This window comes from Lolium perenne, chromosome 7 (assembly GCF_019359855.2).
Source record: "Lolium perenne isolate Kyuss_39 chromosome 7, Kyuss_2.0, whole genome shotgun sequence".
Classification (NCBI taxonomy): Eukaryota; Viridiplantae; Streptophyta; class Magnoliopsida; order Poales; family Poaceae; genus Lolium; species Lolium perenne.
Window position 1 is genome coordinate 81,491,675 of NC_067250.2, and position 12,726 is coordinate 81,504,400.

The 12,726-nt window shown below is 44.3% G+C and overlaps 1 protein-coding gene across 1 annotated transcript; it reads right to left on the minus strand.

The window, feature by feature from the left end:
* Positions 1–9,315: 9,315 nt before the first annotated feature.
* On the minus strand, positions 9,316–12,444 carry LOC127315880 (E3 ubiquitin-protein ligase UPL5-like). Its single transcript, XM_071823955.1, has 3 exons — positions 10,764–12,444; positions 10,068–10,594; positions 9,316–9,771 (listed from the first exon to the last, which is right to left on the minus strand). Exons 1-3 carry the CDS (start codon positions 12,442–12,444, stop codon positions 9,505–9,507), a joined length of 2,475 nt encoding a protein of 824 aa, XP_071680056.1. The 3' UTR covers positions 9,316–9,504.
* Positions 12,445–12,726: the final 282 nt, after the last annotated feature.

Genomic DNA, 12,726 nt, shown 5'->3' on the forward strand with positions numbered 1-12,726 from the left:
ATAAAGAGAGACTCATTAATGCACAAGAATGCACTCACAATTTGCAGGAACCAGTGGAAGAAGAAATTGATGAACCTGAGAGCTCATTGGATGAAAAAGAGGAGGAAATTGATGAACCTGAAAGCTCATTGGATGAAAAAGAAGAGGAGAGTGGTGAACAAAAGGAGGAAGAATGGATTAGCTACCCATGCCAACCTTCTAATTAGAGTAACTCTTTATCTCTTACACTATTTGATTGTCCTCCATGCTTACCAAAGAAGGATGAATGTTATGTTCCTGTGGATTCTCTTGAAATATTCCCTATGAGTAAAACTTGTGAGAATAATTATGCTACTGTTATCTATGATAATCCATGCTACTTTGATAAATCTTATGATAATGCTTTGTTTATGCCTGATGTCGAAATGCATGGTACTAAAGAGTTTTGCTTGGCAAATGTTTATGATAAATCTCTAGATGATGGTCCTATGTTACTTGATAATATTAGTTGTACTACTAATGAAAATGGGATTGGAAAGGTCTTGACTTTATCTAGGAGTCCCATATCTCTTGAGAATGATCAATCATCTTGTTATATTATTGATAAAAGTGGATTCGAAAGTTTTAATCCCACTATTTTTAAGCTTGATAAAAATTATGTGTTTATGGATCATGAAAAGCATGCTGCATGTGATAGTTATATTGTTGAGTTTATCCATGAAGCTACTGAAAATTATTATGAGAGAGGAAAATATGGTTGTAGAAATTTGCATGGTACTAAAACACCTCTCTATATGCTGAAAATTTTGAAGTTACTCTTGCTTTATCTTTTTATGCTTGTCACTTTGTTCTTCATGAATTTATTTGTGTACAAGATTCCTATGCATAGGAAGTGGGTTAGACTTAAATGTGTTTTGAATTTGCTTCTTGATGCTCTCTTTTGCTTCAACTCTTATTTCTTGCGAGTGCATCATTAAAACTGCTGAGCCCATCTTAATGGCTATAAAGAAAGCACTTCTTGGGAGATAACCCATGTGTTTATTTTGCTACTATTTTGTTGTGTTTTGGAAGTTGTTACTACTGTAGCAACCTCTCCTTATCTTTATTTTATTGCATTGTTGTGCCAAGTGAAGTCTCTAATAGAAGGTTGATGCTAGATTTGGATTTCTGCGCAGAAACAGATTTCTATCTGTCACGAATTTGGGCAGGGCTCTCTGTAGGTAACTCAGAAAAATCTGCCAATTTACGTGCGTGTTCCTCAGATATGTACGCAAATTTCATTAGTTTTGAGTTTTCTGATTTGAGCAACGGAAGTACCTCTTAAAAATTCGTGTTTACTGGCTGTTCTGTTTTGATAGATTCTGTCTCTGTTTTTTGCATTGTCTCTTGTGGACTTCAAGTGAGGCTTTCTAGACGTGGAGAGCTGTAGCTAATGTTTTATTGAGTACTTGCAATGTGTCACTACAGGGCTAAAGTGGATTAAAGTTTTTTGAGTACTAACCCCTCTAATGAAGTTTATGAGAAGTTTGGTGTGAAGGAAGTTTTCAAGGGTCAAGAGAGGAGGATGATATATGATCAAGAAGGGTGAAAAGCCTAAGCTTGGGGATGCCCCCGTGGTTCATCCCTGCATATTTCAAGAAGACTCAAGCGTCTAAGCTTGGGGATGCCCAAGGCATCCCCTTCTTCATCAACTTATCAGGTTTCTTCTATTGAAACTATATTTTTATTCGGTCACATCTTATGTGCTTTACTTGGAGCGTCTGTGTGTTTTTATTTTTGTTTTGAATAAGATCGGACCCTAGAAATCCTTGTATGGGAGAGATACATGCTCCGCTTTTTCATACGAACACTTGTGTTCTTCGTTTTACTTTTAATGTTCAATGACAAAAGTTGGAAGCTATTGCATTTATTGCTATTTGGTTGGAAACAGAAAATGCCTCATATTGTCTTGGATAATTTGATACTTGGCAATTGTTTTGAGCTCTCAAGTAGATCATGATTAAGCTCTTGCATCATGTAGTTTAAACCTATTAGTGGAGAAATACCGTAGAGCTTGTCGAAACTGCTTTGCATGATTGGTCTCTCTAAGGTCTAGATATTTTCTAGTAGAAGTGTTTGAGCAACAAGGAAGACAGTGTAGAGTTTTATAATGCTTGCAATATGTTCTTATGTAAGTTTTGCTGTACCGGTTCATACTTGTGTTTGCTTCAAACAACCTTGGTAGCCCAAAGCCTTGTACTGAGAGGAAATGCTTCTCGTGCATCCAAAACCTTGAGCCAAAACCTATGCCATTTGTGTCCACCATAACTACCTACTATGTGGTATTTCCTGCCATTCCAAGCAAATACTTCATGTGCTACCTTTAAACAATTCAAAAGCTATTATCTCTTATTTGTGTCAATGTTTTATAGCTCATGAGGAAGTATGTGGTGTTTTATCTTTCGATCTTGTCATTTACTTCGGACAGACTTTCACAATGGACTAGTGGCTTCATCCGCTTATCCAATAATTTTGCAAAAAGAGCTGGCGCGGGGTTCCCAGCCCCCAATTAATCAACCTTCATTAATAATTCTCTTCACATGTTTTGCTCTGATTCATCAGTAAGCAACTTAATTTCGCAAATAGACACTCCTTCATAGTATGTGAATGTTGGAAGGCACCCAAGGATTCGGTTAGCCATGGCTTGTGTAAGCAAAAGGTTGGGAGGAGTGTCATCCATAAATAATGAAACTAAAATACATGTGTCAACAAAAGAGAAGAGGGATGATCTACCTTGCTGGTAGAGATAACGTCCTTCATGGGAGCCGCTCTTGAAAGTCTGGTTGATGAGGTAGTTAGAGTGCCCACTACCATTCGTTGACAACAACAAACACCTCTCAAAACTTTACTTTTATGCTCTCTATACGATTTCAAAACTTAAAAAGCTCTAGCACATGATTTAATCCCTGCTTCCCTCTGCGAAGGGCCTTTCTTTTACTTTATGTTGAGTCAGTTTACCTACTTCCTTCCATCTTAGAAGCAAACACTTGTGTTAACTGTGCATTGATTCTTACATACTTGCATATTTGCATTCATCATATTACTTTGTGTTGACTATTATCCATGAGATATGCATGTTAAAAGTTGAAAGCAACTGCTGAAACTTAAATCTTCCTCTGTGTTGTTTCAATGCCTTTACTTTGAATTTATTGCTTTATGAGTTAACTCTTATGCAAGACTTTTGATGCTTGTCTTGAAAGTACAATTCATGAAAAGTTTTGCTATATGTTATCTATTTGTTAGCAACTATAGATCATTGCCTTGAGTCACTGCATTCATCTCATATGCTTTATAATAGGATGATCAAGATTATGTAAGTAGCATGTCACTACAGAAATTACTCTTTTTATCATTTACCTACTCGAGGGCGAGCAGGAACTAAGCTTGGGGATGCTTGATACGTCTCCAACGTACCTATAATTTCTGATGTTCCATGCTTGTTTTATGACAATACTTACATGTTTTGCTTGCACTTTATAATGTTTTTATGCGTTTTCCGGAACTAACCTATTAACAAGATGCCATAGTGCCAGTTCCTGTTTTCTGTTGTTTTTGGTTCCAGAAAGGCTGTTCGGGCAATATTCTCGGAATTCGACGAAACGAAGACCCAGTATCTTATTTTTCCCGGAAGACCCCAGAACACCGAAGGAGAGTCGGAGGCGGGCCAGAGGGCCACCACACAATAAGGCGGCGCGGCCCCAGGCCTGGCCGCGCCGGCCTACTGTGTGGGACCCCCAGGCACCCTCCTGCGCCGCCTCTTCGCCTATAAGACCCCTTTCGACCTAAAAACGCGAGACCGATTGACGAAACTCCAGAAAGACTCCAGGGGCGCCGCCACCATCGCGAAACTCCAATTCGGGGGACAGAAGTCTCTGTTCTGGCACCCTGCCGGGACGTGGAAGTGCCCCCGGAAGCCATCTCCATCAACGCCACCGCCTCCATCATGCTCCGTGAGTAGTTCCCCCATGGACTACGGGTTCTAGCTGTAGCTAGTTGGTATTCGCTCCCCCATGTACTTCAATACAATGATCTCATGAGCTGCCTTACATGATTGAGATTCATCTGATGTAATCGGTGTTGTGTTTGTTGGGATCCGATGGATTGTTACATTATGATTAGTCTATCTATATAAGTTTGTGAAGTTATTGTTGCTGCAATCTTGTTGTGTTTAATGCTTGTCACTAGGGCCCGAGTGGCATGATCTTAGATTTAAGCTCTATACTTATTGCTTAGATTGTATCTACAAGTTGTATGCACGTGTCTATGTCCGGAACCAAAGGCCCCAAAGTGACAGAAATTGGGACAACTGGAGGGGAAGGCTTAGATATGAGGATCACATGTTTTCACGGAGTGTTAATGCTTTACTCCGGTGCTCTATTAAAAGGATTACCTTAATTTCCAGTAGATTCCCTAGAGGCCCGGCTGCCACCGGCTAGTAGGACAAAAGATGTTGTAGAAGTTTCTCATTGCGAGCACGTATGACTATATATGGGAAACATGCCTACATGATTAATAATCTTGATGTTCTGTCTTAATGCTATTTCAATCCTATCAATTTCCCAACTGTAATTTGTTCACCCAACACTTGTTATTGGAGAGTTACCACTAGTGTAGATAGCTGGGAACCCCGGTCCATCTCTCATCATCATATACTTGCTCCTACATGTCATTGGAAGTAGTATCAACTATTTTCTGGTGCCATTGCTCTCATATTACTGCTCTTTGCTGTGTTATCATTACTCTTGCTCTCATATTATCGCTTTCACATCACCCCCTGTTACTAGTGCTTTTCCAGGTGCAGCTGAATTGACAACTCAGTTGTTAAGGCTTATAAGTATTCTTTACCTCCCCTTGTGTCGAATCAATAAATTTGGGTTTTACTTCCCTCGAAGACTGTTGCGATCCCCTATACTTGTGGGTTATCAGGGAGCTCCTCTATATCTCTCACATTCTTGGTGTTTGCGTTATTCATTCCTTGCAAATACTTGTGTTGTCATCAAACACCAAAAAGGGGGAGATTGAAAGAACATTTCCCGCCCTTTTTGGGTTTTGTGTGTTTGATGTCAACACTAGGTATATATTTATGTGTGTTGATGTAGACAGGTACAAGATTTCAAGATATATACTTGGCCCGTGGTATGGTATGTCTGTCCTGAAGCTTCTGAAGGTTTTTCATTTCTGGCGGAAGTTCCGGCCCCAGCTGGCGGAACTTCCGCCCTGTTGCTTCCAGCAGTGGCTTCTCAGCGCCGTTATCTTTAAAGGTTTTGTTCGCTGGCCGGAAGTTCCGGCGAAGAAGGGCGGAAGTTCCGGTCAGCGGAACTTCCGCCCAACTTCTGGGCTAGTTCCGGAAACGTCGCAATTGTGGCTCAGTATGTCCAGTATGGTTTTCTCGCAATTTGGGAACTTGGCCGGAACTTCCGGTCACCGGAAGTTCCGCCCTAGTTCCGCCCCAATCTTAGTCTACCAGCTCGTCTGTCTCGGAATCATCCTGCCGGAAGTTCTGGTCCTCTTGGCCGGTACTTCCGGTGCCAGCCGGAACTTCCGGCCCTCCTGGCCGGAACTTCCGGTGTTACTGAAAATCGTCCTAACGGTCAGATCTGAGAGCTCCAATCATATAAATAGCTCTCTTCTCCATTGGGACAAGTTGCTCAATCATTGCACAAAAATCTGCCAAGCTTCATCATCATTAGAGCCACCTCAAGAACTCAAGATTTGCAAGATCTCCTTCCTCCCCCAACCAAAGCTCTTGATCTTTGGGGATTCGAAGGAGAAGACACCGATCTACATCCTCACCGAAGCGATTTACCTTTCCCCCTCATTTGTTTGAGGGCCCCCTTGCTAGTGTTCCTCTTTGGATCCCTAGTTGATTTGTGTTGATGTATTGTTGTTGATTGTTGTGTTGTTACAGATTTGGGAGCCTCCAATTCGGTTGTGGATGTGTGCCCCAAGAACTTTGTAAAGGCCCGGTTTCCGCCTCGAGGAAATCCCTTAGTGGAAGTGGGCTAGGCCTTCGTGGCGTTGCTCACAGGAGATCTGAGTGAAGCCTTCGTGGCTGTTGGTTTGGCTTTCGTAGCAACCACACTCCTCCAAACGTAGACGTACCTTTTTGCAAAGGAAGGGAACTACGGGAATCATCTCCGTGTCATCGCGTGCTCCACTCTCGGTTACCTCTATCCTATTCTATCTCCTATATATTGCGTAGCTATGTCTTGCTTAGTTGGTAACCTTGTCATATAGGTAAATTCACTTAGTTGCATATCTAGAGAATTTACCTTTGTGTCAAGCCTAAATTGAAAAAGAACTAAAAATTGGTTAGCACCTATTCACCCCCCCTCTAGGTGCGGCTTACGATCCTTTCAGTTATGTCAACGACTGGCATACTACAACATGCAGTGGTATGCAGGGTCACCACAAATGGTGGATCCTTATTCTATGATATTGTTTTATGAGATCTGATCATATTATATGGTGAGATGTATTGATAGATGCATATAATGTACCCCATTCTTAACTATTTGTTCTGATCAAACATATGTGCAAGAGCGTGTGTGGGGTGATGTGCGTATTAGATGGAGTAGCATGTTTTTAGTGATTGGATAGTGACAATATGTTCAAGATCTATTATGGCTTTTTGTTTTGTTTTGCTACCTCATTAGGGATAAAGTGAATGCATGTGCTATCTTCATCATGTGACAGTAGTGGTGATATTGTTTGTTCAAGGTAGCATATTTGATATTCAAACTTCATGTCAAAGTACTTATTGCTACGCTCTGTTAATTCTTAATATAGATTGATGAAGTTTCTTTCTTGTGGAGTATAAGAGAGGTGTGTAGCATCATCTCTATGTTAGGACGTGATGAACATATTAATTCTAATCTTACATATACTATCTGCACCTTCACATCTCATTGATGAATTGCTATTTGTCCACCACAACTTTAAGAGAGAATAGTCAAGTGAACCCATGAACCCCGGTCCACTTTTTATCATAAGAAACACCTTTATATTGCTTTTACCTTGTTTTCTATTTGCTGCACTATTTTAATCCTAAAATACAAAAATATTTACTTTTCTTATTTGCATCCAAAACACCAAAAATAATCAACCTCTTTACAATTTTAATTAGTTATTTTATCTAGTTTAGCTTTTATTTGTTTTATTTCTACTTGTATTATTTACTTACACGAAACCTTGTGCTTGATAACCACACGGTGGAGTTGGGGACACAAGGAATTTATTTTACTTGCAGGATTGCTAGAAGAAGAGAGAAGATAATACTCTTATGTCCAGTTCCCCGAGAGTTCAACATAAACCCTCGAGTCACCCTTGTGGGGAAAATACTTTGCTGACACAACACTCTACACTTGGAGTCCCAACGTCATCAGGCGAGCACTTCTCCCACGGAGGCCTATAGGTATTTCTCACATGGTTGTGTAGTTAGAGCACATGGTTGTGTAGTTAGAGCATCCCAATGCCCCCAAAGGCCCCCAAACGGCCTTTGACGGTTTTGGGCCAAAAATGCCTCACAAGCCACACCAGCGTCCCCATGCGGTATCGGCGTGAACTACGACCCGATAACTAGACCAACACTCCCATGATGGCATCATGGCATGGGGGTTGAACTAGGGGCATCAGCAACGTGCAACACGTGGAAAAATTCGTGTAGTCATCATGCCAATGACACAACGCCATTCTAACGGCCCTCTTTCTTCCCCTACTCCCACCCTCACCGACCGTTACGGCAGTACTCCACTCCCATCAACGCCTCCAAATCATCGTCGCCACCGTCCATGAATTGACGCGATGAAACCTCGGCAGGTTGTACTAGAGCAACATGACCTAGTACCCATCGGGTCGCCACCTATTGGAGCCACCACACCGCTCGCGCGGCCAGCCGAAACAACCTCTCCATCATTGGGTCGTTGACATCGATGCCGCCCGAAGAATGTCGAGCTGGAATGATGGTGAGACCTCCAGCGAGTATTGGATCGGCGATATGAGTCCTCCCTCCCTTCCACCCCTCTCCTACACTAGAGATGTGCTTCTAGGTTTAGGATTTCTGCGAGCTTGTCAATTTTGGAAAATTAACAATTGTGTTCATAGCCTAAATTGTGTCAATTCTCAGTGATGTGTACTACCCGGACATGGACTATGCGTGAGACAATCTCTAACCCGGCATGGACCGGCCTTGCCGATCCCGAGTAGACCGCGCATTGTTGTATGCACAACCTTCTGCCGGAGAAGTCCGTTACTTTCGAAGGGACAAGCACATGACATCGGTACTATGTGTGTTTGAAGAAAATTTTAAGTAGTTGTGTGCTACATTGTTTCGATTTAGTAGTGAGAGAAATATATCATTTTTTTCATAATTCATATTTGTATGATGGTATCAACTGTGGGTTTGTGGGTGGCTGATCCTCAGTGGTCTTTGCCATGCAAACATGCATTGACCTCTTGGTGGCTGCATGTATGAAAATTTAATTGAATAAAAGAGTAAGGTAGAATGAAATCATTCTTGTTTAGTGAGGGATGTAAATCATTGGATTGATGTTGCTGTGAAGCGTGCGATGGAGCAAAACATGGCAAAATTGAAGAAGGGTGCGAACGATTCTGAAAGTGAGTTGAGAAAGATGGAGAAGGGTAGAGATTTGTTGCTAGAGGAGAAGAAGATATGGAAGGATGAAAAAGGAAAAACTGAAAGAGAACGAGAAGAAGCTGGAACATTGTTTGATCTTCTCAGAGTTGGGGATGCAAACAAGGACAAGTTGAAAAAGATCCATCAAATTTGTGATTGGTGAAATTTGTGTATTGAGCAACTTTGTTGATAAATGTCACACAAACCAAACACATAATCCAAATTGCATACAAATGTGTCAGGGGGTTTTATTTGGGAGGCGTCGATGTGGATGGCTTCGCCCGAAACAACGACAGTTTCTACCTGCACCGATGCAGTGGTTGGACGCCGTATTTTTGGGGGGGGGGGGGGGGGGGGGTGCTGTTATTAACTTATTGTATGTCCTAAAGGCTGGGTACTACAAGTCTACAACATACCATCCCAAACACATTTTCATCTGTGTCAAAACCCTCCCGATTCCTTTTGAAGAGAGCATCCAACAACAAAAGCCAGAAAGTTCCCTTTTTAGGGGGGTTGCAAAAAAATATGTTAGTTTACCATGAATTGGAATTCACAGATGATCTATGAGTAGGCCCAGAAGCCACAAATTGGAAAATATCTATGGCGAGCACTAAAATTAGCTAGGACAGGAAAAAAACATCTGTCATAACAGAAATTCTTTTCCCAATGACCAAATAATTTTGTGTTCTTTTAACTAAACCTGATAGTACATCACGATGATTTGCCTGGTGTCCAAAACCTCAACTATTTCAAAGTGTGTCCCTCATCCTTTTCAACTTCTGATTTGCATTTGGCTCGGAAATACACGGGAACGAAAACTATTGATACCCATATGAGGCCAGCGTTGAAGCTTATATCTCACCAAAGCTAGTGCTCACGTGCTCCTGGGCGATCATGCGTAGCCGGCTCAGCGTCATGTCGAAGGAGGTATAGCAGGGCAAGTTCAAGCGGTACATGCAGGTCCTTGAGGACGGGAGATGGTCTGGAGTCTTGGATGATGCCTTGGATATCTGCATGCACAGCTCTGACCCGCCGAAACCGTCAAATGGTAGATACTCCACCGAGGTCCAAAAGAAGAGCAGCCGTCTCTGCTCTTCAGCCGTCATGCTCGCCACAGCCTGGCATGTAAAAGAGATCTCAGGTGATTGTTACTGGCTCCACGCACACATATTCATATTTGATAATAAAAAATGCTGCATTATATCTAAGCAAAAAAAAATCAGATTTAAGATAATTGAATTTCTTCCTGGGAGTGTCTACTCTAAGTTGACCTGAAAATTTATATCTCTATCTCGAGTTAGGAATTCTTATTTATATGTCAATGATCATGAGTGTTGATTTCTTACTTGTGTAGTTGTTGGATACATTGAAGTTTTGAGCAGCGAAATAAAGTGAGATTGGAGAGATCACATACCTTCCAGAACCAATTAATCTGATCATCCTGTTCGCTGTAACCCCGGTAGGTGGTATTTTCTTTCCATTCTTGCACATCAATGGTGCTCATGCGTCCACCCAGCATCTGGTCAAGATCTTCAAGATCCAAGCTGTGGAAGAAAGCTCTCTGCAACTCCGGTCTCACGAGCATGAATCTAAACCCCTCAGCAAAATGATTTAGCTGATCTTTGGTGCTGTTCGCGAAGAGATCTTGAATCAGAAGATCGATGTACTGGCCTCTGTTCTTGCTATCAACAGGGACATCTCTCCCTCCCGGGAGGAGCTCAATGACTTCCCGGGATCCGAAAGCTCCAACTTCTCGAGCAAACGTGAGACCCAACGCGTTTGAATCGATGAGATCAGGATCCATCTCTAGGATTTTCCTGCAGCTCGAGTACATGCTTGGGTCGGCGTCTGCAATGTCTTCCAGGGTGATGGGTCTCCCAGATAGCCGTGAGAACAGCGTCCTGTCAAACAGAACCCCCACCTGTATTTTGTGTGCCAGGGCTAATCCGATCATCCGTCCTGCAAATTCGAAGTACTTGAAGTGCAGTGGATCCGCTCCAGACGCAGCTGCTTCCAGAAAATAATATGGATACATGAGTCATAAAAAATGGCATTTGATCCACCACAATTTTGGATGTATGCAGAAGGGAAGGGAAGCAGATTAATTTACCTGGATTCAGGAAGAATCTTCGCCGGTTATGTGGACATGGCGAAAAGAGGCCCTGCTGCGGGTCGAACAGAGCGCGGCACACCAGGGTGACCCACTCCCTGGTCACCCCGTCGCCGATGGCTTCCTCGTTCACGAACTCCACGTCCAGGCCGGCATGGAGCTCGTCGCGCGTTGCGCTGTAGATGTACCAGAAGGATTCGGACAGCAGCCGCGACCGATAGATGAGCACCTCTAGTGGCCGCTCCATGTCCAGAGGTGACAGGTCCGCATCTAGTTCCGGCAGCATCGCCTTGGAGAAATGCCTCCGCGCCTCCACCCCGAGGATGTCCCTATGCTTGGAGACGATACGGGCCATGTCGTCTTGCCTGCTCCGCCCAGCGCTGGTGCCCAGCACTAGTGCGTTGAAGTACGCCACATGTGCCATGAGTGTGTCCCGCATGGCGGCGGCAAACTGGGCGTGCGTCTCTGACCATGAATCCAGCGCGCCTAGAACAACCCAGATTCTGTCAACCGCCGCGTCCTGCTGGTGCTTGCTCGACGGCGTCGAGTCCCTGTCCGACGAATCCAAACTCGCCATGAACCCAGAGACCGACGTCAGCAGGGACATCGCCGTCAGGGACAGTGCCGCTCCTGCGCGACCATCTGGCGACGAGTCGGCGGCACATGGCACGCGCACCTTTCGGCACAGCACCGAGAAGAATACCCTGAACTCGAAGACCGGGGGCACCCATGTACCCTGGCCCATGTACAAAATGAACTCGTCCGCCGTCTCCTGGGCCAAAGGAATCAGCTGCTCGATCAACCACTCTCGAGGCAACTCCGGCTCCGGTAGCGTCAGCCACCCGTGCAAAGAGAACAAGTTCGCAAGCTTCCCTCTACAGTCCCTGTAGATCGGGTCGTTTTTTCCATGGGTCGAGCCAGAGGCGATCATGCGGCAGAGCTGCAAGAACACTGGGGCCGACCACACCTCGAGATGAAGGGGAAGCCTGCCATCCGGAATCAGGAAGGACAGGATAGCCGACTTTCCTCTATTATGATACTTCCTGGAGTTGGAGAGGTAGAGGCGGACCAGAAGGCCGATGACACCGCTTTGGAGTAGGACGTCGAGGTACTCCCCCATCATTTCAGCGTGGTGTGGGGCTTGCCGCTGGTGGACGGTGCTGGCGCTGTCGAGGAACTTCCTGACGAGCAGGACAGTGTCCCTGGAGACGAGCATCCTGGAGGCTTCCGCAACAACGACGTCCTGCGGTGCGCCATGCGGTATGCCGAGATACCGCACAAGCCGGGGCATACGTTGCCTGTCGTTGCCAAAGAAGTTCCTGAAGAACTCTGCGGTTTCCGCGGAGACGAGCCTCTGGGCTGTGGCCGCAGCGGCGATCTGGGACGCAAGGCTCCATGCTTCGGGGTACGGGGTTAGGTGGAGCAAGGCGTCCGGCGGAAGACGGAGCTCGCCGATCGGCGCCTTGGGAGGGAGCTGCCGACCATCAAATACGGCATGCAGGTTGCTCCTATGCCCCACACCCGCGAAGCGACCAAGTAACTCGCCTAAAGTGTCATACGGCCGCGCCATGATCACAATCGTGCGGGAGTCCATGTTTTGGACAAAGAGCCGGATGGTGTTGGACCAGTCAGGTGAGTAGCCCGGCTCCAAAGGAGCGGTAGCGGAGGAGATCGGAGTCATGTCTTCCTGGCAAACGAAGGATGATTAGTTTTTCTTGAAGGATGATTAGTTGAACATACGAAACTGAGACTTTCTTTTCTATAATGGACAATTTCAGTTGTGCGTTAAGCTTATTATATACAAATAAATAAATCCTGCATCTGCAATAATAATAATACTTTGATACATAAAGGATCATCGAGGATGCAAATACAACACACTGAACAACACAAAGACTAAAACGACAAAAGCACAGAAGATGATTTTGTTTCTACCAATTTTGTTAAAATCTCGAATAGAAAC

Coding starts and splice junctions, on each gene's coding strand:
- LOC127315880 (XM_071823955.1), bottom strand. CDS start 12,444: ATGACTCCGATCTCCTCCGCTACCGCTCCTTTGGAGCCGGGCTACTCA. Junction 10,595..10,763: donor AAGATTCTTCCTGAATCCAG/GTAAATTAATCT, acceptor TGATCGGATTAG/CCCTGGCACACAAAATACAG. Junction 9,772..10,067: donor AGATTAATTGGTTCTGGAAG/GTATGTGATCTC, acceptor TTTACATGCCAG/GCTGTGGCGAGCATGACGGC.